The 25,173-nt window shown below is 36.0% G+C and overlaps 2 protein-coding genes across 15 annotated transcripts in view; one reads left to right on the top strand and one right to left on the bottom strand.

Moving 5' to 3' along the window:
* LOC149717934 (uncharacterized) overlaps window positions 1-19,034 on the top strand; it is a 46,766-nt gene extending 27,732 nt beyond the window's left edge. For 3 of the 12 annotated variants that reach the window (XM_089841672.1, XM_089841677.1, XM_089841637.1), the window contains one exon: window positions 829-6,256. Coding sequence is in view for 8 of the 12 variants with exons in the window: in XM_089841637.1 (XP_089697763.1) it covers window positions 829-1,005 (177 nt within the window). In the remaining 4 variants the exon portion in view is untranslated. Of the gene's footprint in view, window positions 1-828; window positions 17,401-17,460; window positions 17,849-17,926 lie in introns of those variants that run through there. The other 9 variants (XR_016368259.1, XR_016368260.1, XM_089841644.1 and 6 more) reach the window with 8 other exon arrangements.
* Window positions 1-25,173, bottom strand: part of LOC149717930 (Kv channel-interacting protein 4-like) — a 283,534-nt gene that overhangs the window by 158,125 nt on the left and 100,236 nt on the right. The window lies entirely within an intron of this gene.

The following is a 25,173-nucleotide window of genomic DNA, read 5'->3' on the forward strand; positions in this document are numbered from 1 at the left end:
TAAATCAAGATAAAAATCGGATATCATAATGATCATTTCCGGATGACGTGTATCTCAATTTAAAGTACACTAAAAAGAAACAAACAAAAAACAAAAGTGCAGTGGTATAGCGGCCATCTTTAAATCACTATAATTGTTCTAATGAAAAATGGAGGGTTAAATTTTATCGTTCAAGCAGCGCTTTTTTCTTATCAAGCCCCAAGGCGCTCTTAAGTTCGAAAACGGTAGCGCATTCCTTGGTAAAACCGTAACAAACGTTAGTTGCAGGGATAAACCACGGCAGGCTGCACCACGGCGCGGAATGGCGAACGCCTTTCTTTCATTAACCGGCCGCTTTGCTCGCTAGATCATTATTTTTCGCTTTTCATTTGAATAATTAGTGAAAGCCGACTCATCCGGTACGCCGGTCACGAACACACTCTTATATCCTCTAGCGAAGAAAAAGAAGGGCTTTCTGCCTTTCCACTAGTGTTGCCAGACGGTTGGTAAGTCAAGATAAAGCCTATGGCAGTTCAGTTTCAATCAGTACTTAAAAATACTTGACTCACAGAATGGTCTGACAACACTGTACCGAGGTTTAAGCCGAGAGAGAGAGGTGGAGGAATTTTCTGAAGCAACTTTGGTGAAAACTATCTATCCTTCCAATCTCAACTCTTATTTGCGTTGTTTATACTGCAATTGCTCGCATATTCTAACAAAAAAGACCTTTTAAATTTTGTAGAAAAACTTAAAAATTTTAATTTTCAAACCCTCCGCATTTTAGGTCTTGATTAAAAGCTCTAAAATTAATTTTTTCCGTTCTGACAATGAAATTATTTCTATTTTCAGAAACCTGGGAGATACTGTGTTTTGGCACTAACGAAGGAGGGAGAAGAGAAGGACTGGGCAATTAGGAGAAGCTACGGGCTTTTATATATAGTCAGGTTACGTAAGATCGAGGCGAGAAACGCGACGCGTTTTTATGGCGTTATAGCTAGAACACCCGACAAATTTTGGCCTATTTGAAAGACGTAATAATATACGAGGTAGTCGCGGCAGGAGCAGCAGCGCCCACCCTTAATAAATTACATTCCGAAGAAGAAACAATCGAAGAAGAAGACGAAGCGGACATGAAAGGATGCCGAACAACCAGCCAGCTCCTTTAATTAAAAAGAGATTGCCGCGCTCACTGACAACCCTCCCTCCCGCCACAAAACGCCAGCCTAATAGAAAACCGGTTCTCATTCGATATATTCTTCCTATTATAAAACCATCCCTAAATCTACCTGAATTTGTCCACCAGTGTCCGTTCGCACTAGCATTCGGCTAACGTTTTGCAAAATATAAAGAGCCCAAAACGCTACGTAATTACGTATTTCCATTGTAAAACATACTAATTTGGGCTCTGTCTATTTGGGAAAAGCTGGGTTTAAATTCTCAAATATTGGTGCCGAAACCCGGGAGAGCTTCATATATTTTTAAAAAATAAAGAAATAAGAGTACGAACGGAGCTCATTTTGGATTCATTTTTCTTTCCTGGTATAGATAAACTCATTGGAGTGTCGTCTCACATTGCGTCCCACCCCACGTCGTTGTCCATAGTTTTACATGGCAGGCTAACTCGAATAGATAATGAGACAACAAATAATAAATAGACGTCCTCTTATTTTTCTAGGAAACAATATTTACGATACACTTAAATTACCACCCCACGGCGGGATAATTACATAAACAGCCACCACCATCAGGATTTTAATTACTTAAATAACTCAATACGATATAAGGAAAAAGGTATTTAACATTAAACGATACCAGTTAATACTATAAAATTTAAACTTAATTAGTACGGAGAAATAATTATTTTTCTTCTACTCTCATGGCATGAATCTAAAATTGATTTAAGTTTCAGGTATTTTATTTTTGGCGTTAAATAATACGTTATCATAATAATAAACACGTCGCATCGTAATTCGAAGAAATCTAGCTCTTTCGTGACGTCATACATACCCTCTATTTGATTAAGCTGGTAATATATATGAACTTCACAAAACTGAAAACTGTACTGGCATGTAAATAGGGCTGTACATATCAATAGTTCCTAAGCCTAATAATAATAATAAAAAAATATTTGAAAAGGAAGAAATTTTAAGAGAAAATAAGAAGGGGAGGGGGCGAAAACTCATTAGTGAAGCGAAGCTCAATTTATTCCCAGCAGCTTATACGATAAAAAATTGTATTTTCATTATACAATTTTCTTATTTTTTTGGTAGGGGGGGGGTAGGAAAAGCGCTTCGCCTAGGCCTAAATATCAACTCGCGAAGGATAAGTCTTATTATTAAGTTCTTTATTGCCGAAATATTAATAGCCAATGAAGAAAGCGACTGCGAAAAATGACCAAGAAACGTTCTTTAAAGATACATTATTAGGTAGAGAAAAGATAGACCAGCTAAGGGGGATACCCGCTTTTTTGAATATAAGAAGAAGAAGAAAAAAGAAACATCTTCTTTGATCTAGCCGCCGGCCCAGGTAATTTGCGCCATCCCGACATTTTTTTTTCATTACGCGCAATCCAATTTCTCTATCGTATCAACCAACCGGGGATTTACTGGATTTTTAATTAGCTTTCTTATACCATGGTACAATAGGGGTGTGCGCGAAAATTTGACAAAATTAATTTTATTCGTGCGTTAATTATAATCAATTAAGAAAGAGGCCGATTAGATTAAATTAAAAAAAACCAGGCTATTGCACATCCCTAACATTTAGCCATACCGTCGTATCAAAAAGGTCGAATTTCCTCAAAACATTGTTTACCCGATTTGAAAATGAGGATATTTCCCAAAGGGTCAAATTACAATACGAACGAATATGAAACGACTTTCGGTTGATTCGTTATCGTATACATGCTAATAAAGGACCTTATTTTCATATTTTTTTTTAAACTATAGCGTTATGGAGAGGAAATTTACGAATGATTCTCAGAACCACGTAACCTAAATCTCTTGTTTATAATAATTTCCGTAAAGTACTACTAAAGTTCAATTTAAAATTAGTTTTAAATTTGTTATCGCATCGGGTAAAGTATCATAAAAGTCTATCAATAGTTCTACGAAAAATAATTTGATTAGAAGACGATATTAAGGATATTAAAACCACGGGAACAACCCCCAAGTTGATGAAATTAACTATAAATTCAAACTATGTTGTAACAACTCTTTTTTTCGCGAGAAAAAACGCAATACCCTCCCATAGGAAAAAAAAAAAGACCTCAATTTCAATTAAAACCAAAACCAATCCCATATAGGAAGATATCAATATTTAATGAGATAGATACATCCATTACCATATTCAATATTCGTTTTCGTAGTGGGTGTCAACCTTTAATAACGGAAAACAAAACAAGAACCAAATACGATTAGGAGAATGGTAATATCTACGTGTGCTAACCTCGAGTCATAATGTTAATTAAATCTCATAGAGATTGTAATTAACCTTTTTATGCACCCAATGTCTTCTTAACCAGTTTAGTAAAGGAATCGCCTTGTTCTTTAACTAATATTGGTTTGGGTTCAAAACTTCAAACATAAAGTCAGTCCTAAGTCATGCAGACCACAAACAAAATTCTGTTTCCATAAGCTACGTTGAAGACTTGAAGTAGATATAAAAAATGTGTTGCATAGTGGGCGTATGGAGAATATTGGGGTAGAGTCCGAGCCGAGTTACGGCGGGCTGGTGGGCCTTCAGGGTGGAAGGACCTCACGGGAAGAAAATTGAAAATTACGAATTGACACAGAGGAAAGGAAAAAGAAGAGAAGATAATACGTATCCTATTTCGCGTGTATGGTTGATGGCGTTTGTTCAATTTCGTCAAATTGAATGTTGTGTATGTGTGTGTCTTTTCTATATATTTTATTATTATTATATTATTATCGCCCTGAAGAGTGTAGAAGGGAAATATATATATGTATATACGTTTTTCTATAGGTTTATATAGTTACACTGTTATAATTTGTCTATAGAAGGAGGCATCCGTCGATGTTTATGTGGATACAGGCGTACGTACGTTCGTACATCAGGTCCAACCACTCATTATTGGAATTGAGTTTTCAAACGCTAACGTATTATTAAAGTATACACCGGACCTTTTTTACTTTTTCAAACTCGCGGCGATTCAATTTTGTCAGAAGTTTATAAGATGAAGTAATATTTACAGTTCAGGTAATACGGAAGAAATGGTATGGCGTCAACAAGGGTGGCGCCATTTATAAATTCCCAAAATTATCTTTTTTGTTTGATTTTTACATAAATGACATACTTTGTAAATATTTTTCCCTGATTCAATTTGAAAATGTTGTTTTTCGGTTTCCGTTCTCGTTTTAAGTTTTTAAAAACGCGGTTCAAAGGTTAGTTACGAGCATTTATGGGATTGTTTGGTTTTGTAAAGAGAGAGGTAACTCGTTCTAAATGACTCTTGTGTCTAGTAACTAAATTGTGCAGCTCCGGGTTAAAGGTTAAGGAAGTTATAGGCGCTCAATTCTTTGATTTACCACTGGTTTCAAAAATGCCCGCACCTTAAATGTTTACAATCCGGTTTGTAGATGTATTCTACAAACATGAAATGAATACATTAACTTATTCTTCTATTTTGTAAATTCTAAAATCTAACAAATTCGCCTTAAGAAAAATTAATATTTCTTCCAAAATGAAAGGGATTATTAAGTTCTTCATAATAATTAAGTTTGAGATTTAAATTTAAGTTATCCTTAGCGGACGTTGACGATTTTTTTCTTAGTTTAAATTTTACTTCAAAGGTAATATAGATCTGTTAAGAAAATTCTTAAACCATGAAATTGTAGTTTTTTCTCTACATTTTTTTATGCCATAGAAAATTAAGTTTTCTCACTTAATCGAAAAACCATTTCTTTATAAAGATTGTCGGAAAACTCAATTACCGATAAGGACGGTTGATCTTTCTATCACTACAGTAATATCGCAGAGAACATTCCATGAAGCGTCAAATTACTTTGTGAAGAGAAATTGAGATTTGAAATATTTTTTTTTATAATTTTGATTTTTTAAATAGAGATTTTTAAGGGTTAGTTTAAAATTAAAGGTCAAATTTTACTCGAAAAGATTTGGGGGAATTGCTAGGGCTACGGTGAAACAATAGAGGCAAGTATCAAAAATATTAGATCATCACACGATTATGTTGAATTTTGTAACACAAAAATGAAATTTTCAACGAGTTTTTGATTACTCGCATTGTTGACCAAAATTCCACCAAACAATTTGTGATTTTCACTTAATTATTAGCTTGTAGAAAATATTTACAAAGATTTCTTCACGATTTCAATATATAATCTAACGCGTGTAGACAGACGAACACGTTTTACAAATTTCAAATTCCCATTCAAACACCTATGGGAAAACTACAAAATCGCGGTAATAATGGACAAACACTTTGTAAATCTTTGTACAAGATAATCATTAAAGTATAAAGAACGGGGTCATACCCGGGTCAAGAGACATTAAGGTAGTTCTCAATGCGAGATGACCTTTCGTCGTGACCTTTATCGTCAAGACGTTAAAATTGTTGCAACGTGAATTCACGCGTGTTAATATTCGCATTAACGTTAGTTTTATAACTACCAGGCGTCAAAATCACGGGTTTATAAAATGTTCAAACCTCACATTTCACAAAAAAAATTTATTTTTAAGGCGACAAAATCACGTGGTGTAGAATTTTTTTTCAATTTCGCATTGTGAAGATTTGGACCACCACTTTCAAATATTTAATACTAAAATAATTTGTAGTTTTCTAGACTCATACGGAGGGGTTGGACACTTGAGAAAATGTTTGTGTAAAATATTCCAATATTTATAGTAAAAAAATTAAAATTTTACGCTAAATTCAAAGTGAATTTTTATTTTTATGAAAAGAAATATTGATAAAATGTTCAATTTAAAAATTAAGATTAAGTCTACTTGAATATTTAGCGAAGTATCCAGTTACTTTATAATATCTAAAAACTTCAAATTCATATAATCTTTTCGCAAACAAAATATTTCGCGTGCAGGTTAAATTGTATATATCTACAGTACACGCGGTGGGAATGGCGTGTCTTTCATTCATTGTACTTCACGATTATAGTATTTGTTTAAAATCTATGTATATAAGAATCCCATTTGTATTCTAAAGTTTACGGTTTACATACATATAAGTATAATCAACTTGAAAGAAAATAATAAAAGAAAAAATTGATTTCCTCTTAAAGTCGATTTAATTTGGTTTTCATGAGCGTATCAAACCTCACACGTTGAACACGGAAAAAAATTTACATTAGCAAAAACCTCAGAACAACAACGACGAAAATGAAAACCGATTTACAAATCCGAACGAGACCTATTTAAAAAACTATACGCGACCCGCCCAAAACTGAATTAAGTACGGCGTATATATTTAATATAATGATTATGTAATAATGCTAATAACGCCTAAATAATATTCACTCTAGGTAAGACCGCGAATTGGGAAAAATAAGGCCTGATCATGATACAAATACGTTCCTTCAAAGACTGCATTTAAGGGATAACACGCGAAAAAGACGTTTACGAAAATTAAACCTGAAAATTATTCAAATTATATATTCAACTTGAATTCCTGATTGGCAAACAAGGAAATATCTGTTTACTGTTTATACTGCATCCATATCATTTAGCTCCGCTAACTAGAAGGTCGTTTGAAACCGTCATGAAAAATACTGCATCGTTTTGATTGTTTTTAAAAACGATATAGTTAAAGAGATATTTAAAAGGAAATATGGAAACAAAATGGTTTAAAATGATTAACTATACGTTGAATTTTATGACATTTTTATCCGATTTATAATTAAGGATACCAAATTATAATTTATTAACCCTACAAAGACTTAGATGGAAAATTGATTTTATTATAAAAAAATAAAATACTTCCCGATCTTGATAGCGAAAAAAAAAAAGAAAAAATTAACGTCAAAAGGTTAATTTTTAATGAGGATAATTTTAGAATTAATAATAAGGCGGATAATTTTATTCAAAGCGGTTTAACCATAAAAAATTTAATAAAATAACTTTTTCCTTAATTGTTAATTCTCGAGTGTTTATAATTCCATACGGAAATGACAAATTTTTTCGCTCCCTAATTAGCCGTGCTAATTAGATTAAAATTGTTAGTCAACCCCGAGGCTAATAATATAATTCCTTGAAAATAATTTAGAAAGACGAACTGATTTTTCTGACAAGCTTGCAAAAGACTCCAGTTTCAAAGACCGATCAAAGAGTCTTCATTTATACGAAATTGTATCAAACATTCGAAGCTTATGGGGGAAGGGGAGTTTGAAAAACGAGGGGTCATCTGGGGTCAACGATGATGAGACTAAAAGCCGCCATCTTTCAGTTTCTTGACTCTCTCCCGTCGTATATTGGCGAACTCTTAACCCTGGATATGTCACTAGTAAAGTTTACATCCCTACACAGTTCATCCCAGTATATCTCGAGACGTGTACATATGTCGTACACTTTTAGTGAAATTGGTGTGCAGCATAGTTTTATCCCAGAACAGGATGACAACCCATGCAACTTCACCAACGCTAAGATTTCACTAAGTTAGTACGACATCACGCAAGTGCGGCAAACAGTCACGTGTATTGTAGATTTCGGCGAAAAGATGAAGTGAATTGGGCGGGTGCGACTGGATATTGAGAGACATGGCGGAGGGGCGGGTATCCTCCTGTCCCGAAGGAGAAAGAAGATCCCGGGAACTGATGTTGGTCCCGTTCCCGTTGCCAAGACACGACAACGACACGAAGACTCAAAAGAACCCGCCGACGACGACCGTCGCCTAGCTTCCAATTCCCGACAGATTTCCTTCCAGTACGACCCTGCATCATCGCTTAGAACCAACTACGCATGGTGGTAAACGGGAAAAAATATCAGAGTAACTAAAAACGATATTTTGTTTGGGTTTTTGCTCTTAATAACCGGGGATGAGACGTTACCCATGATCCCACCTCCTTCCCGTCCGCCCATAACCGCGTACGGCGGGCGAAAGGCCCTGGAGACGGATTGCTCAGAAATTAGACATGTCACAAAACATGGACGGCTTGCGACTCCCGTTTTTTTCTCTCGGTGCGGCGAAACTGCATTGATATCTAACACCACCTCAATCTTCTATAGCGCTCTTTACGTTTTAAAACGTCAACAAATTAGCTTCAAACCCCCATCAGTAACCTTGCCGCCGACTTTTGCGCCGGAGACGTTCTGGCTGCCTGACATCTTGAGCTTCCTTAACCCTTCCTAACCTGATTTGACTTAAACAGGAAGTTAAAGGTTAAACTTAGCATAATTAAATCATTGTTGAACGCGTCATTTATTTGCCGGTAAGTTAAAGGAGATTAAAATTAAATCTAAATACATTAAGAGTTAATTGTTCCTCATTATTCATTTCATTAATTATACGAAAAGGGCCATCTGTTTCCTAATTATCCCCCCTTTAAGTTTTTTCAAAAATGTATAATTTACAAAGGGTAACGACTATAGCTATAGTTTCCAGAACATTTCATTATTAAAACTATATTAATTCAGTTGGTACTTCGAAAGTAATTATTAAGAAGTATCCTCTCTCTCTGTGTCTCTCTGTTGTCGAATAAATTTACCCGGAACACAGCTCGCCAATGAGCCGCCTCGTATTTCAAAGAAAAAAATATAACGATATGATCTAGTTTAAAAAAAATTTAATTGGGTGAAATTTAGCATAAAAACAGTCATTTCTCTTACTGACAATCGAATTGCGGAATAATTTAACCGCGTCAATCTCAATCGTACCTCCCCTTAAATTATAATATTTTTAAAATATAATCATTATATATTTTTTGTATATTTATATATATATTCAAAGTGGAATTATAGGAAAACACAAATGTGACATGTGTTAAATCTAAAAATAAACACGAGCGAGCGAGTCTCGTCGGCTCATCGTCTCTGATAAGAACGATAGAAGGAAGATGGAGGAAGAAAAAGAAGCTCAAGAGCGAAAAGATGCGCGGGGAAGAAGAAACTCCACTCTGACTCTTCTAGAGAGGTGGCGGTAGAGGATAGATGGATGCTGATGAAGCGGATGACTGGATGATGATCCCTTCCCTGATAAAAAGCTCCCTAGCATCACCCGCAGCGAAAGAGCGAACCGAAACTAAAAACATCCCTCGCTTTGCCAAAAAGATTAAAATCCACAAGAAAGAAAAAGGGAAAAAACGTATGTACACAGACACACACGCGCGAACTAGTCTTTCGCTGTCTTTCCTGATAAAACGCGTGTAAGGAAACCAAGAAAAACGAAACTAGGTTGTTCTCGGAGATGGAGTCAAGTATACAGGGTGTATCTTAGCTCTTCCGAGTCTATCTTCAATTGGCCATGACGTTTTTCTACAGAATATCGTCCCTGTATTTTTCAAGGGATTCAACGCGCGCGCGTCATTTAATCTAAATAATTAATTTCGACTTTAGTATACTGAGAAGAAGAGTTTTTAAATAGAGAATTAGCTGGGAAGTACTCTAGTTTCTGGATGGCCTCTTGGTCGGATTCTAAATAGCTGTCTTTCCGGCGTTTCGCTCAGAATCTTTTAACAAATGGCTGTCGAGGAATTAGTCGAGAGGGAGATACGGTTTATTTTTAAAATTGTTCGGCGGCAGCGAGGAACGAACAGCGCGAGCTGTCGCGCGCCCAAGAAAAAGCGCCTCTGGAAAATTCCCCGCTGACGAACTCTTAATTTGACATTCGGAGAAACGACTTTTCAAGACGAAAATAAAATCCCTCGCTCGCAGCTCGTTTAACCTAATCTCTCTTAATCTGTTTTTATACACACCTATACATCCCCTCCCCCCCATGCATCTAATTCTCCCATCCATACATATACTTTCTATCTAAAAAATTAACAGACCCGCTACAAAACTTAATTTCTATTATCAAATTCATTGATAATCTCAAGATGTTAAATGAGTCTTTACGCGAGTGTCACTTCATCTCTTTGAAGATAAACGTTACTAATTACGTAATTATGTTTCACTGATTTCCAGAAGGAGGTATTTCAGGGTCAAAGGTCATATTAATCCAAGGATGATCTAGTTTCTCTTTCTAGGTACCTTTCAATTTTGACGAGGACCATGCCATGGCAGTGTCAAGATATTACCAATATATATTACAGCGATTCCCCGCGCGATTGAAAACAAACGAGCTATTCACTGACACCCCCGATTCATCTCCATCTTTAGGTCTATCTGGTCTACAAAACCAAAATACCCTCCCTGGATGCTACATGTAGCTAGGATCAAACTCTACCGCCGCTTGTCAATTCCGGGTGTAAAGATATGGCAAAGTTTCGAGTCTCGATAGTCCCGGCCCATGGTTAAGTCGCGAACAACGAACAACCCTTGTTAAGAAAGAACTTTACCAACCAATCTGTATCTCCCCAAAAATTGGTCCGAAAAATCTACAAAGTTAAAACCATGTTCATGTATACTTGACTGACCAACTTCTCCGAATCTTCTTGACATTTTTTAAATTCCCTCTTACGAAATATTATTTCGCATTTCTGGGCGAAAAAAACATTAATTAGGTTTTAACTCTTAAGTCTGCGCAGTCTTATATACGTTAATTGTTTCTTGGCTGCGGAGTCATTTCGCGTATACTGCAGTGTTTACGAAAAACGTTTCGCTAATTAATAAAGCTAATTGGCGCGTGCCTGAGCGTGGCGTTGGCAAAAAACAAGGCGAGTTCTCTATAAGGTTTTCTTAACTCGGATGGAGCGGAGGAGACGAAGGATGGTTTTAAGAGTGTGCGGGGGCGGTTTGTTGATGGGATTCGAGCGCGCGATGGGCGGTCTTTTGGCGCGCGTTTTTTTCTTTTCCCAGAATTCATTTTTCCCGGGTTCGGTTGGCGCCCGAGAGTGATGCCGGATTAATTTTCTTTTAGACTATTACGTAAATGTAAATATCAATTTCTGGGTTTCTTGCTAATTAGGGCCTGAAAAGAGCGCGCGTGAGTCCTCTAATTACGGTGCTCGTTTACTTTACCAGTACTGTAATTCTCCAAGGTTAATTCCATTCTCCTTTCCCCCTTGCCCCCTAAAATTTGCCGAACGTTTTTCATTCGCTCAAAAGGAATTTTCCCTCTCTTTTTTTTCTTAGTTTTCGTAAAGAAATTTGTCTGGATTTTGTAATGAATTTTGTTAATTAGACAAAGTACAATGACTGTTTACTAAGTGCCATATTCCAATCGAATTTCAGGATTTTCTAAGCATTTAGAGTTGAGCAAAAATGTTTTTTGAACTTTAACAGAAGATGTGTATCTAATTTTCAAATATTTCTACTAATCTAACTCAAGTCCATGACTTCAATAAAGGAAAACTCATCATTTTGTATCACTTATTTAAATATTTTGATTTAATTTTTGGGTTCTTTAAACAAAATATATTCCAAATTAAAAAAAAAATTAAATTAACAGTATTAATCGCCTGATGAAAAAAGCGTATCACTGTTTATCTGTTGAATATACTTTGCCAAATATGTTAAATTAATCCGTTGACTCAAGGGTGAAGAACATAACGCTCTAAAACCACAAAAATATGAATCATACGGGGCAAACTATTCGATTAATTTATATTGGCCCCGTTTTATCATTAAATTTTACAGCTACCAATAATTTTTGAGAAGAGAGAGAGAAGCAATGGAATATTTTATCCCCATGTTAATAATGAAATGACGTTTTTTTTCCTAGGGGGACCTCTAGATTTTCTGGTGGGTCTTGGCGGCGCCTTTTCATCTAACTAATTTCAGCGACTTTTTGCACGCAAACTACAACTAAGAGGGAGGGTAAAGTTTTTATATTATAAATTATACATTTTTGATATATAAGATATAGTGTAAAAAATAGAAGTAGATTAAACAAAGGCTATCAAAATTAACTTTAGAACTTATTCCCCTTTCCTAGGGGCGCTAATATATTTGAGAAATTACCGTAATTTTTACCAATAAATAACCGTAATTGTTACTACTAAATTACCTATTTTGATTTTACCCTTTGGTATACAGTAAAGGTACCTATTATAGATCCTGAATTTTTCATTTAATCTGAACTTCGGTTTAATCTCCTTCAGTTACATATTCTTATAATATATATATTTTAAGCGTCGGACGCTGTTATTAGTTGAAAGGCGCCATCTATATATCTATCTGGCTTCTTTATATTATTATCACCGAAAAGGTTAGCTCTTTTTGCGTGTTCCCCTCCAATTAGAAGCAAGACCGAGCTGCTATAGCTCGCGATAGACACCATGCACTGCCTGTTGTATTGTTTTAAAGACTCCATAGTCTTTATTCTTCTCTAAGTTATCCAATCTAATGAGGTACTCGCTCCGAGAAATAAAAAAAAGAAAAATAATAATTCGAGATTCCTTATCTGGAATCGTTAACCTCTTCAACAATCAACTTAAAACAATTTATTTATATACAATGTCTTTAAAATTAGGCCCGCTCCGATTTGGTAAATTTATTTATAGAACGTCACGAGACATTTTCATGAAAATGAATATTTTAAAGTAATGTATGTATTCAGACTCGATTCCAAAAATTATACATATTTCCTAAAAATTGTCATATTTGTTTGAATCATGAATAAAAAGAGTAAATTATTTACTCTTTACTGGACCTCACACAGGTCTATTAATGTTTTTGGAAGGACAGACGAGGTCAAAAGAAGAACTATATACGGGGGTCAAACTGGTAATTGGATGACTGCTTAGATTCTGGGCTCGCATATTGCGAGTCGCGGTTATCCTCTTTGAAAATCGAACCTTATTCGAGGCCGGAAGAAAACGTCGTGGAGAAACGTTTAAAAGATCAAACAAATCAATCGACGCGTATAGTACTGCATGGTAAAGAGTGTCGTGGGAGCTATAGGGAAGGACATCACCCCGGTTATTCGGTGGCTGATCGGGACCCACTGGCGCCAGAAACCGTCTCGGTGAGCGCCCAGCGAGCATCTACTATCTACTATACTCAAATAGACCATTCCAATACAAGGTTTGGGGAAAACAATCGCCTAGCCTAAGACCGAGCCAATAGCTTCTTAAACAGCGCAATCCAGAATAAGGAGAAAAGGAATTAGCTCGAATGTTGCGTAAAAATTGTTTATGGGGGAAGAGGATGATTGGAACGAGAGGCCGTGTCTAAACGAAGTCATCAACGCCGTGCTAAAAACGCCATCACGTTAAAAGGATGGAAGTGAGGGGATGGACAGACGCATCCCGATTTAAGAAAGAAAATGTAGGAATGATATTAGACACATGGATTTTCTTCTTCAAAGGCGATTGAACCTCTTATGGCCGACCATTCAATGGTGGCCTCTCGACTTTTCCCCAAAATAAATTGCTAATATTATACGAGTCGCCTATCCGACCCCACGGGATTTGTAACCTTCTCTCTCTAAGCACGCAGCCAGCATCCTCATCCTTGGCCGAAAGTCATGATCCTTCTCTCCTCTCTCATCCCAGATGATTTTCATTAGTTTTTCATCTATAAAGGTTCCACGCGGAAAATCTCGCGCTCTTCGAGAAGATGCGGCGAATTAGGGGAGAATATATCATTTATTTTTTTTTGTTGTAGCTGCTATTCGGGATAGGGGACAGGGACGCTATGAGGATGAATTTTGGCATGACTCGGGCCTCGGTCGGGATGGTGAGCTGATGGGGGTCACGCGTCGGCGAACTCCCGAAAAACGAGAGCGGGTAGAAGGGCGACTCGACGTCTGCAGAGCGTCGCCTTTCGCTCTTTAAGAGTTAAGACTTCTTAGCGAGCTCTCTCTCTCTTTTTTCTTCTTCTTCTTCTTTCCGATCCGGTAACGAAAGAATGAATTTTCTTGCCCGCTCCTTATTAGAAACTAAACGAGCCCTTTCTCTAACAACAAACCTTCTTCATCTGACGAGAGAGCGAGTGAGAGAGAGAGAGAGAGAGAGAGAGAGAGAGGCTGAGTGAGTTAGAAAAAGAATCATTCCCTTTCTCCGGAGGAGGAATTTCAATCAGCGCGTTCAAAAAAAAAAAATGAAATGTCCCCGCATATATTACAAACAAGGAACATCTATATACTTATATTAACGAGGTTTCGTGTCTTATCCGTATATGATATAACACTTTTTTAAGTCATACGCGTCATCAACAACTCAGCTAAGTTTTAGACGCGGATATACTAAATTTGTATAGATATATTGTTCGTCAAAAATATTGGAAAATGTATACATAGTCATTCCCTCGATTTTGCATTCTCGATTTTCTTGAACTTAACTTGATTAATATTACTTATACCTTGTGTGATATTTTTAACATAGCCACACGCAATTTTAGTCTGTTTTTCGGTTAGCGAAGCTCGAAAACAGAACGATCAAGATATCATTAAGGCAACATACATACACGTCTACATTACTTTAATTTAATTAAAAATAATAATGATGATAAAACACTATAGCCTAAATATAGACGTATAACAATAATGAAAAATAAAAAATAAAAAACCCCATGCACAGACTGCAATCATCAAAGTATTTCAAACCTTTCCTCATCACTATATTTTTAAACATTAAGCTTAAATTCCATTATTGCATTGGTAAGAAAATTGAGTTATTTCGTATAGGTATGCTTAGACCACCCGTTATTCGTAAATTGCCTTGATTTCTTCCGCTATTGCATTTATACATGCATGCGGGTGAATTTCGTTATAAGTTTAACACCATAGAGTTTTAAACCTATTGAGTGTGAGCGGCATTTCAGGCCCTGTAATTTACATCGTCTATTACCAGTCAATATGATCTAGCGCCAAATGGTTTTTGAAGCGCGCTCTAAGCAAGGCCTACAACTACAACGTGCGTTCCGCCTGAATTCGATCATGAACTTGTCTCGTGATTTTTCCAGAATTGCATGCTTAACCCTGAAATGGTATATTTTTATTATGTCGCAAGTAAAGCGTTAAAAGACATTGAATCTGATCCCACGGAATATATTTCTAACAAATATTGGTTGCGCATCGACAACTATAGGTATTAACGCATCCGCTTTAGCTCGCAGTTTATTAGAGAATTAAGAGTGCGTGGCAAATTAGCCAGAATACTATAGTAAACGCATTAGGTTTAGCAGTAAGGTAATTTACTATACAAATCATCGTATAAGAGAAAGATGAATGAAAAGAAAAATGTTATTTGAAAATATCAAAGATATTCATTAGTATTTTCTAATTAACTGTAACAATTTGGAGCTGTTATTAAATATGGATTTAATACGTTAGTTTTAGAGAAATTATTGCGCCGTGTAATTTGTTCATTATAAATATATAAAAAAAATTAATGATATATTGGATGAATTTTGAAAATTCAATTTCGAAATTTCATTGTTTATATATATACATATGTACATATTTTGAGAATCTATTTTATTTTCTCAAAATATTTCCTTGTAGTTACGTTTCCATATAAAATAACAATACTCCATGTCTCTCTACTCTTTGAGCGGCTTGCCAGGGAGTAAAATTAAAATTACAACTGAAAAATCGATACCAACATCGACCATTTTCTGGGAACTTTAAAGCTTCAACGTTTCCTTATCGCCATCTACGAAAACTCGAGTCAAGCTCTTTTAAACCTGATATATGTATGTAATTAATTTAACATTTCATCCTACGCAAATAATTGAAATAAACATGGGAAAACCCTCCCTACTCGTATAGATTTAAAAATAATAATAATAACCCAGAAGTATATTATTAAGTTGATATAAAAATACCTCGTTTCTCATACAAACAAGTATTCATTCCAAAAATCCTTAATTAGCGCTGGAGGGAAGGGTATCGTAATAACGGAAGTAAATAAACTCGGAAGTTATCAACGCGAGTTCCTCATATAATTTCCCAATAATGGTTTGGAACTAAAAGGTGTATATTTGAACACATCAAAGTCATATACATTTTTGGTAATTCCGAGGTTACGAACAATTACGAGACAAAACTAGTCTGACCCTTAGTGACGTCACCAGCACAGACCCTATACATCGCGTCGTCTGCTATATATTTGCCCCACCGACGTCTCGTTTATCCTTTGATACGAAACAAACAAATTTTCAAAGGTATTTCAAATCTTCCAGGGCTAATCTATTTTAATTTGTATTCAACTGACCACAATTTTAATAAAAGTGTTTTAATTAAAGAATCATCATAACAGCGAGATATTACGCGCGATGAGAGGTTTCTCAAATAAAGGGAGAAAAAAAATAAGTTAAAAATGAAGAAATAAAAGGGGGTAATCGACCCTTCTAAGGGAAACAAGAAATGGTTTTTTTTGGGGTTGTTTTCTAAGCAGCAAAGTTCTCATGGCCCGCTAAAGAATTTCTTTGGGATAGAATAGCAATGTTAAAGAAGATAGAGGGGGTGTATATTACTGGTAGAGTCGCGAATCCGAACTCGAAGCGAGACCTTTTTGAAAATGGGAGCGACGGCGGGCCAAATTTGATTACAAGGCACGTTCTAGCATCGGCAACGGCCCACCAGCGGCGACAGGTGTGAAAATGATAAGGTGGCCCAACACCGAGATACGACCAAAGATAAAAAATAACTTTTCGGGAGTCTCCCCGGCCAACTCTAAGTTAAAACCCTCCCAATAAACTTGATATAACGATTTATAGAAAGAGGATGACAAGAAACATTACTTTTTTTTATTCTGATCTGATCTAATCTTCTAGCTAATTTAAATAACTTTCGGGGAAAGTTAAATTAAATTCCGAGAAATTACTAATTATTCTTGGAAATAATTTAAGCCCTGTAACAGGGTAGGGAAACCTAAGCAGACGACAAATCTAGATGGTTCCCTTTTTTAGGGATATTCAGGCGCTAGTAGAGAAATTAAATCAGAATCGAAGATTAAAAATGAACTAAATTTAAACAGTGCCCAATCATAACTTGATAAAGGTGTCGCTTAGGGTAAAATGTTACGGAACATTTTTGACTCAAAGAACATACCTACCACCCTCCTTTTTGTGCAAGAATTAAGATATATATATACGATTGCAGGATTATTTCGTATTTCAATTTTTCTAATTCGTGTCAAAAAAATACTTAATTTTTTCTTTTTAAAATGAAATTTCGCCCGCGCTCGCTTATATGCATTATTTTTCACTTCGAGTCCCACATCATCCCTGTATCTTTCTGAATGAAATATCCGCCCTTGGCTTCAGAATCGAGTAAGATTTGATCTGGTGGAATTGAAGTCCGGACCACCCAATGCCACCCCTGAAGCGTGTAATTGAATTTCTTTTATTTCGTAAGGAAACTTAGAAGTTGAAAACGTACGTAAGGTAAGTTAAAATAAAAAAATTAGTTCTAAATAATAAAAAAGAAATAAATTATCTTTAAAGGAAAAATAAGAGACGAAAGATGTACTCGATTTAGTCGTAAATAATATTACAAATTGGCAAGTGGAAAAGTATCCCTAATTTATGGAAATATGAGAATTATTTATGATGACGCCTGGTCTAAGACTAGATCGATAATTCTGATTGGCTGATAAGTCTCGCTCCTTTTTAATTGAAAATATTTATAAATTTAATTAAGTAATCTTTACTACTGGTAAGCTAACGTTATCCAATTCTAAATTATCCATAATTTGCAAACTAAACGCGGTCATGCAGAGCTTGATATTTCATATAATAATAAAAAAAACTATTAAAGTTTCAGCTGGGAATACCCCTTTAAGTTACATATCACAACCCAGAGTTCAAACGAATCGCGTTTAAAAATATTACCGTGAGCAATTTTAATTATTAATAACATATTTCACCATGCGGCATAATAAATGGAAACGAATGTTTTTTCTTATCTTAGGGACTCGTTCTTTTTAGTCATAATGCGTTTGGCCTAAGGGGTTCAAAGGGGTGTTAAAAACCAGGATAAAACATTAAAGCTAAATGATCTCAACACTAACTGATGTCAACGTCATCATTCCTAAGTTAATGAACTTTATACGTAATTTACTTAAAATGCCCGAATTGTTTTTAGGTTTTTTTTTTCAAATCTAGAAGTTTTCATTTTGTGCTAATTACAGAAAATGTTTTAGTCATCAAGAACCTATTTAAGAACTGAGAACCTTCAAAGATAACTTTGGCTCACGTTCTCGGGTGTTATTATGGGTTCTTGGTGTTGATGTCACCCATATCCCCTAGACCTTGTATAGACTTCTTTTGCTGAGATTCGATTAGGCGGGAAATGTTGAGGGAAAGAGGATCTAGCGCCATCTATTACGTAAACTCCATACTTAAATTCAGCAAACATGTTTAATGGGTTCTGGGTTAAATGTAATTACATATTAAAAAATAATGTTTTCTAATTTATCCAAGAGTAATTTTAAATTAAATTTTCCCAATAAATCAACGATTAAAAAATAAATCGATAGCGATTAATTTGATCAAAGGCGATTAAAATTTAATCTATCTTTCGTTTCAAAGTAACATAAAATATTTATTGTAAATTTCAAAGACCTTAAACCATAATTTCTAACTTAAATTTAATGAAACTGAAATTAAAAGTTAAGAAACTCTATTTGTAATGCTTAGATGGCGCATCCTTCTTTACCCCAACTAGAGCTTCTACTCTCAAACGCGCCTAAATCATGCGCAGTTTGCTTTGACTAGGAGGAACATGTAACATTGGAGAAAATGTCAATCCTACGAAGAGAAAATTGCGGACCATTTACTGGGGTCCTGACTGTTGTAACTTCAAGTATTTAGTATAATTAAAAAGATGAGAAAATGGACCTTACATACTCAAAAAATCCTAGCAGTTTCTGAACCTCAAACCTTACTGTGATGTAAATAGCCATGGAACCCAATTAATAATATTAATCACGAAATATAGATTACAATTACTTAAAAATCATTTGAATAAACCTAGATTTTACTATCTCTAACCCTGCCTAAAAATGAAGCTGGAGAGGGGGGAGCTAGGACAACGAGAGGCTGAGCAAATAAAGTTTTTCTCGCACGACCCTTCATTTAAATAAGTAATAAAGGAGAAATAAAAAAAATAGGAGTATACTCTCGTCATTACCTCGCGTTTGAAAAATTTAACCCTTTCTCGGTATAGCCGGAGTATTATTTGCGTAAGGAATTTTTTCTCCCCAAACTCGTTTCATTTCGTTCTCCCCTTTCTAACATTCTTCCGAGGATATCCATCGCCCCCTTTCGCTTAAAAGAAGAACTTTTATTTCAATTTCGTCTTTTAGCTAATTAGAGAAAGACTACCCCTCCCCCACCATCCCCTATTCTTTCCTCCCATCATCCATACAGGCGCTCGACTCGGCGGTTCGGCTCCATTCTTTTCTTACAATAACAATTCTCGTGGGACGATCCTAATTCTTTCCTCTCGCTCTCTTTATTATTTCTTCCGCCCCCATCCCCCTTCATCCCCCGCCTACACCCCATTTCATCCGACCTCCTCTTCCTTCTCCTTTTTCGTAATAAAGTCTTCATCCTAGGGATGTCTACTACTAGTCTACCATCACATTTCATTCTTTTCCACGACGTAGCGCGTGCAAGAACGAGAACGATCACGGGCTCCAGACGTCCAATTATCGAAGTAAAGGGTTCGTGAACTACGAGATTAGATGTTTTAGTACTGCAAAGAGTAAATGAAGCTTTGGAGAAGAGATGGAGAGATGAGCGCTAATTTAGAATGGATTTCAAAGACCAGCACTGCAGCAGCACCCCTAACTAGAATTGGATCTCAAGTATACATTTTACATCTACTTTCTCTCCAAAAGCTTCCGCGATAGACAAGCAGCTTTGGAGAATAGAGAGATAAGCTCTAAAGGCAGGCCTTAGCGTCTGACGTTTATGAATTCCTAAATCCCAGTTCAATATTGAGGAAGCATTACAAAGATGCTAGAAGGTTGTATTAAGCGCCAGAGAAAGTGGTCCTAAACTAATTTTACTCCCATTCACAGTCTTCTGGTCTTTCTCTTAGAAGATACGAGATGAGGAGAGGACGAGCGAGCAGAAGAAAAAGAAGAGAAGAAATGTTTACTTAAGAGCTTTCCGCAACAAGACCTCGTATAGAGATGGATTTCCCAATAAGCGAGTGATCCTCCTTTCATATATCCGCGCCTTGATAGCCTCTCTACACTTCCCTTTATAGCCCCCCCCCCCACCATACACGGCGCACCACAGTATAGAAGAAGATAGAAAAGGGTCAAAACTATATAGCCCCCTTTTTTCTATTAAGAACTTTCGCCATTCTGGGGAGGGGATCCTAATTCTCTCTCTCTCTCTCTCTCTCTCTCTCTGTTCCTAGCTGCAAAAATAACGGGGACCTAATTAAACCCTTAATCAAAACATTCGCGTGGTAGCCTCCAATGTCCCCTGACTATAAAAGAATGGCCAGAAAAGGGGCCGTTCCCCCTTTGAGAGCGCTCCCAAGTGACGATAGGAGTAAGTAAGTTAACGCGAAAGAACCTCGTCGAAAATTAAGGAAAGAATATTATTATACCTCCCGGTCAGAAACGATACAGTCACGAGCCAATTTAAGAGATAATGGCGGTGCAATTATAGTCTTTTGGTCACGTGATTGTTTTTCTTTCGACTGAACTGTCTGAACTCTAACCTCGTTTAATATGTTTACATAATTAGGATTTTACGAAATTCCCCATTTGAAATCATGTTATTGTACCAAATGTTATTAACAATCGCTGAACGAACTTAAAGTGACCCTTGATATTAGTGTTAGGACTCCATTTCAGAGGGGGTTTATACTGGTATTGTTTTTTCCGTTACTAGTTTCACTCTACCCTGGTTGCCGTTAATGTTTTGTTTTAGCGTTTTTAGTGGCATTGTGGGCTCGTTAAGGGAAACTGTGGCGCACCCTAACGACCAATAGCCGACATTATTCGCTAGCACATTGTGTTTATGGCTCTTCTTTTTTTGTGCCAGCAACAATCCACTCTCGCTATACCATACAAAATCATAGATATGATCAGTAAATGGACATATCTACCAGATCAATTTGGAACATGTTCTCTAAAGTTTTGGTAGTTGCTAATTTGTTATCCAAGTATGATTAAGAATTAGTCGTATTTCCAATATCTATGACTGAGGATCTTTATCATTCTTCGGGCCTAAGATAATATTTCTTTTCTTTTCTTTTCTTTTCTTTCTAGGATCTCTTAGCCTTCATCCATATAGTCTTAGTTCATATAAGCGAGACGCTATATCGGGACAACCTTTACCAAAATTAATAAATTAATGAGCTCAAAGTAGGCCAAAATCTAGCGCGGGACCCTGACAAAAATGGTTCATTCAATATTCAGCCTAGGAGTATAGTTCTAAGATTCCCCGAATTTTGTTATTTTATTTTTTTATACCTCAAGCTTCGTCTTTTCTCTTTCGGTTTTTCTTTCGAGTAGAGAAGGAGAGAGCTATCTTCTCCTTTTTCTCGCTTTAATGCGTCGTAAAAGTTAACGAGAAATAGCCGAATTTTATAAAAGGTATTAAAACTCGGGGTCGTAATTAATCTTTTGGGAGTTTTATAAGAGAGAGAGGGAAGGAGGGAGGGGGGAGAAGGTTAGTTAAATGTCATGACTAATTAGCTAGTAAAGTCACGAAAGTTTTTTGTTCTTTTTTTTAGAAATTTTGGAAGGGGCGATTTGTATACTGTATATTTAAAGTCGTATTTGCACGGAATATTGAGTAAAAACGTAAAAGGGTTATTTAATAAAAATAATACTAAGATTATAACTAAAAAAAATAATATTTCTAGTTCCATTCAAAATTAAATCATATTATCATTAATTTTAGTAAATTCTTGAATCTTATTTTTGCTAGTTTTTATAATTATGACTTGACCGTTTATCCGAACGATAAATATTTTTTTTCATGCTGGAATTAATTTAGAGTTCTACGGAGTCGTTTAGGAGGAAAGGTATAGACTATCAGGCGACTTTAGAAGGTTACAGAGCGCAGTCTGGCCCCTGATTCGTGGGTGGCGCCGATATAGCTTACGGCTTAGGCTTCTCTCTTTCCCCATTCGTTAACTACCATTGATTAATAGCTTCTCTTCTTATAGTTTTCGACGATTTTTAGGCCCACTCCGTTACAGGAAAAAGGGGAAAATACTGTATTTTGTAGAGGGGTGTAAGGTTACGCTATTCAAAAGGGAGGATAAAATGCCCAGAAAAACAATTTAGACTAACGTAAGAGCAGCAAAATCATTATGGAAATTAACCAAAAATAAGTTGAAATGCAAAGCCTAACCTTTTTAGATTTTTTTTAAGAAAAAAAAACAGGATTTTCAATGGAAATTTAGGACCGGTCCAAGTCACTTACGATTATGTGAAATATTCAATTGCGAAATTAAGCCCGGTTCAGAATGGGTGGGAGAATTTATTTCGTTACATCTTTGTCGTATTGTTTTATTGGTTGGAAGTAATGGCTAATAGTAGTGGAAGGAAGGCGATCGTACACCGTTTTAGCGAAAAGCTTTGGGTTCTTTCCGAGATTGAAAGTCTTCCCCCAATCGACGCAACAACAATATTAGGGCTTCAATTGGCGACCTCTATCCGCCTATTTCACCCCCAAATCACGTATGCCTCCCTTCTATTATAGACTCAGTAATAGTGGAGCCAGTCGACAAACCACAAACTCATAAATAGGCAACCAGGCCGTTTCAAAGCTATCTTTTTTCTCCACCATACAATATGGCTTTTCCTTGAACGCCGCTGCTAAGCGGGATAAACATTTCTACAGGGGCAGGTAGATAATACATGGGCTACGAAACGCCTGCAAGATGGCTTTTCCTAAAACTCGGCTGCACCGTGGGATAAACATTTTTACAGGGGCAGGTAGATAATACATGGGCTACAAAACGCCTGCAAGATGGCTTTTCCTAAAACTCGGTCGTTTAGAGGGTAAAGCATTTTGAAAGGCGTTGATTAACGATTAAAAATCAATTCTCAATAAAATTACATTACATAATCGAAAGTTACAACCCTTTTGAAATAACATTTATCATACCCCTAAGCGAAGGGTTTCAAAAAAAGAAAAAAAAATATGGAAGCTTTTGGCAATAACGCTAGCAAACAATCAAATTAAGAGGGTCACTAGAATTATTATTTTTTTCTTTCTCTCTCGGTCGGCCTTTTCTAAGTGTGCTTCCGACGCGTATCTCTTAGCTAAAATTTAATTAGTCGCTGATTAAGAAAGTTTTTGGGCGTTTAAAAGAAGGTACCCCCCCGAGCGAGTCAGCCTTTTAAGTAGCGAATTGGGAGCCAGGGATCTGTTCCTTATCGAAAAGCTTCATTCTCTTACTCCCCCACATCCCAGCCTACTCTTCATTTTCTCCCTCATCAAAAAAGGACCCCCAAAAATGCGCCGGGGATTGAAACCGAGCAACGCTCAAAAATGCTTTAATTATATCAGAAATTCATTCACCGCTCTACTATAACCAAAGGCGAGTCTAAGGTTCAGGTAAAGAATTTTAAGAAGTAGCAAAAAATAATTGGAAACAACATTACGGTGTTACGCAACAAACGATTAAAACAGTAATTATTTCACTCTAACTTAATGTTCCACTTCACTCAAATTAAACACTATCACATCTTAATACCCTTTAAATACTCTTCGGTGGAGGAAATTGTGTGAGAACTGAGACAAAGAATGAATGAAGGAATAGGGTGAAAGAGAAGGAAAAAAAAATTAACGATCTTTAGGCTAGAGAAGGAAGGTCCTAAATGGCCGATAAGAGAGAGATAGAGCAAAAACAATTTCCATCAAAAACGGAACGCTTCAAGAGCTCGCAGCAAAGTATAGTTGGGAAAAGATACAGAGCAAAGAGAGAGAGAGAGAGAGACTGAAAGAGAGAAAAAAAGAGGTGGGAATTAGTTAAGAAGGAACGAAGATGTTGCCTAATCGGCTTCTTCTTATAAAAAATGAAGGAAAACTATCTTCTTGCCGTGCAGCTCCCAAAAAGGGGCTTAATGGCAAAATGTATAAAACCTAATTCTGCCCTTAAAACGTCTTAACGAATTTTCTAAGATTACTTTGTTGAGATGCAGAAAACAGAAACCCGGGTGAGGGGATGGAAATATTATCATCATTTTTCGTCTCTCGCATTTTTACACCGGGAAAAACGCTAATAATTGGATAATAGGGGGTAATTACGAGAAATAATTCAATATTCTAAATATTTAATTTTATACTTTTTCTAAAGGGACACTGAAATGAATTAAAATAATTTTTTTTACGAAATTCGCCAAGCAAGGTTCAATTGAAATTGTTAACTCGATATAAATCGGATATAGCAGCGGAAAAACCCATAAAATATCGCGTTAAACTTTGACCTATGACCGATTTGGTAGCTTAGCATAAGGCATTGATCGGATTTCTAGAGTTCACGTTTTCGGGGAAGTTTTCGGAAAGATTAGATTTCTATTGGGAAATGTATGTTTTTTTTCCAGCAGGAAGAAACCTTAAAAAATTTACGTTAAAGATTAAAGCTACAAGTCTTTCCCGTCTGCCCTCGTAAAAGGAGTACTTAAGGAAAAAGGTGTGTCGATGCGACTCCTATATTACTTACTCCCTGCCATTATACGTATTGACACTAACAGATTGGATGGACCGCCAAAAAAGAAGGGGGAGTTGATATTGTTTAATAAATTATTTTGTAAATCCGAAAAGTCGGAAAACTCTTTTAATTTTTAACGAAATAAAACGTCAAGAGATTATTTTTCTACAGATTTTGTTTTAAGTTGAAGCTTGACCTAAGAGTTATTTTTAAAAGTCTGACTTGTACCCACAAAACCCGGGATAAATTGAATTCAAACAATGTACAATAATACCAATACGAGTCCCAAATGTCACAAAATCCCGAAAAATATACGTAAACACCGAAAGTAAATCAAATGGAAGTCATTTTAACTTCGCGACTAAGATATAACAGAATTTTTACCCAAAGAAAAAGCGTAAAATCTTTAGCATTTCCTATAACTTTGAAACGAATCAACTTCCGAAAATAACAAACAAATAAAACTTCAGGGATGTAAAAATTAATTTTCAGGGGTATTTGCTTGCCGTCAATTTGCGAGG

Source organism: Phalangium opilio, unplaced genomic scaffold (genome assembly GCF_054372755.1).
Source record: "Phalangium opilio isolate 3A_F unplaced genomic scaffold, DU_Popi_V2 ptg000003l_1, whole genome shotgun sequence".
Taxonomy (NCBI): domain Eukaryota; kingdom Metazoa; phylum Arthropoda; class Arachnida; order Opiliones; family Phalangiidae; genus Phalangium; species Phalangium opilio.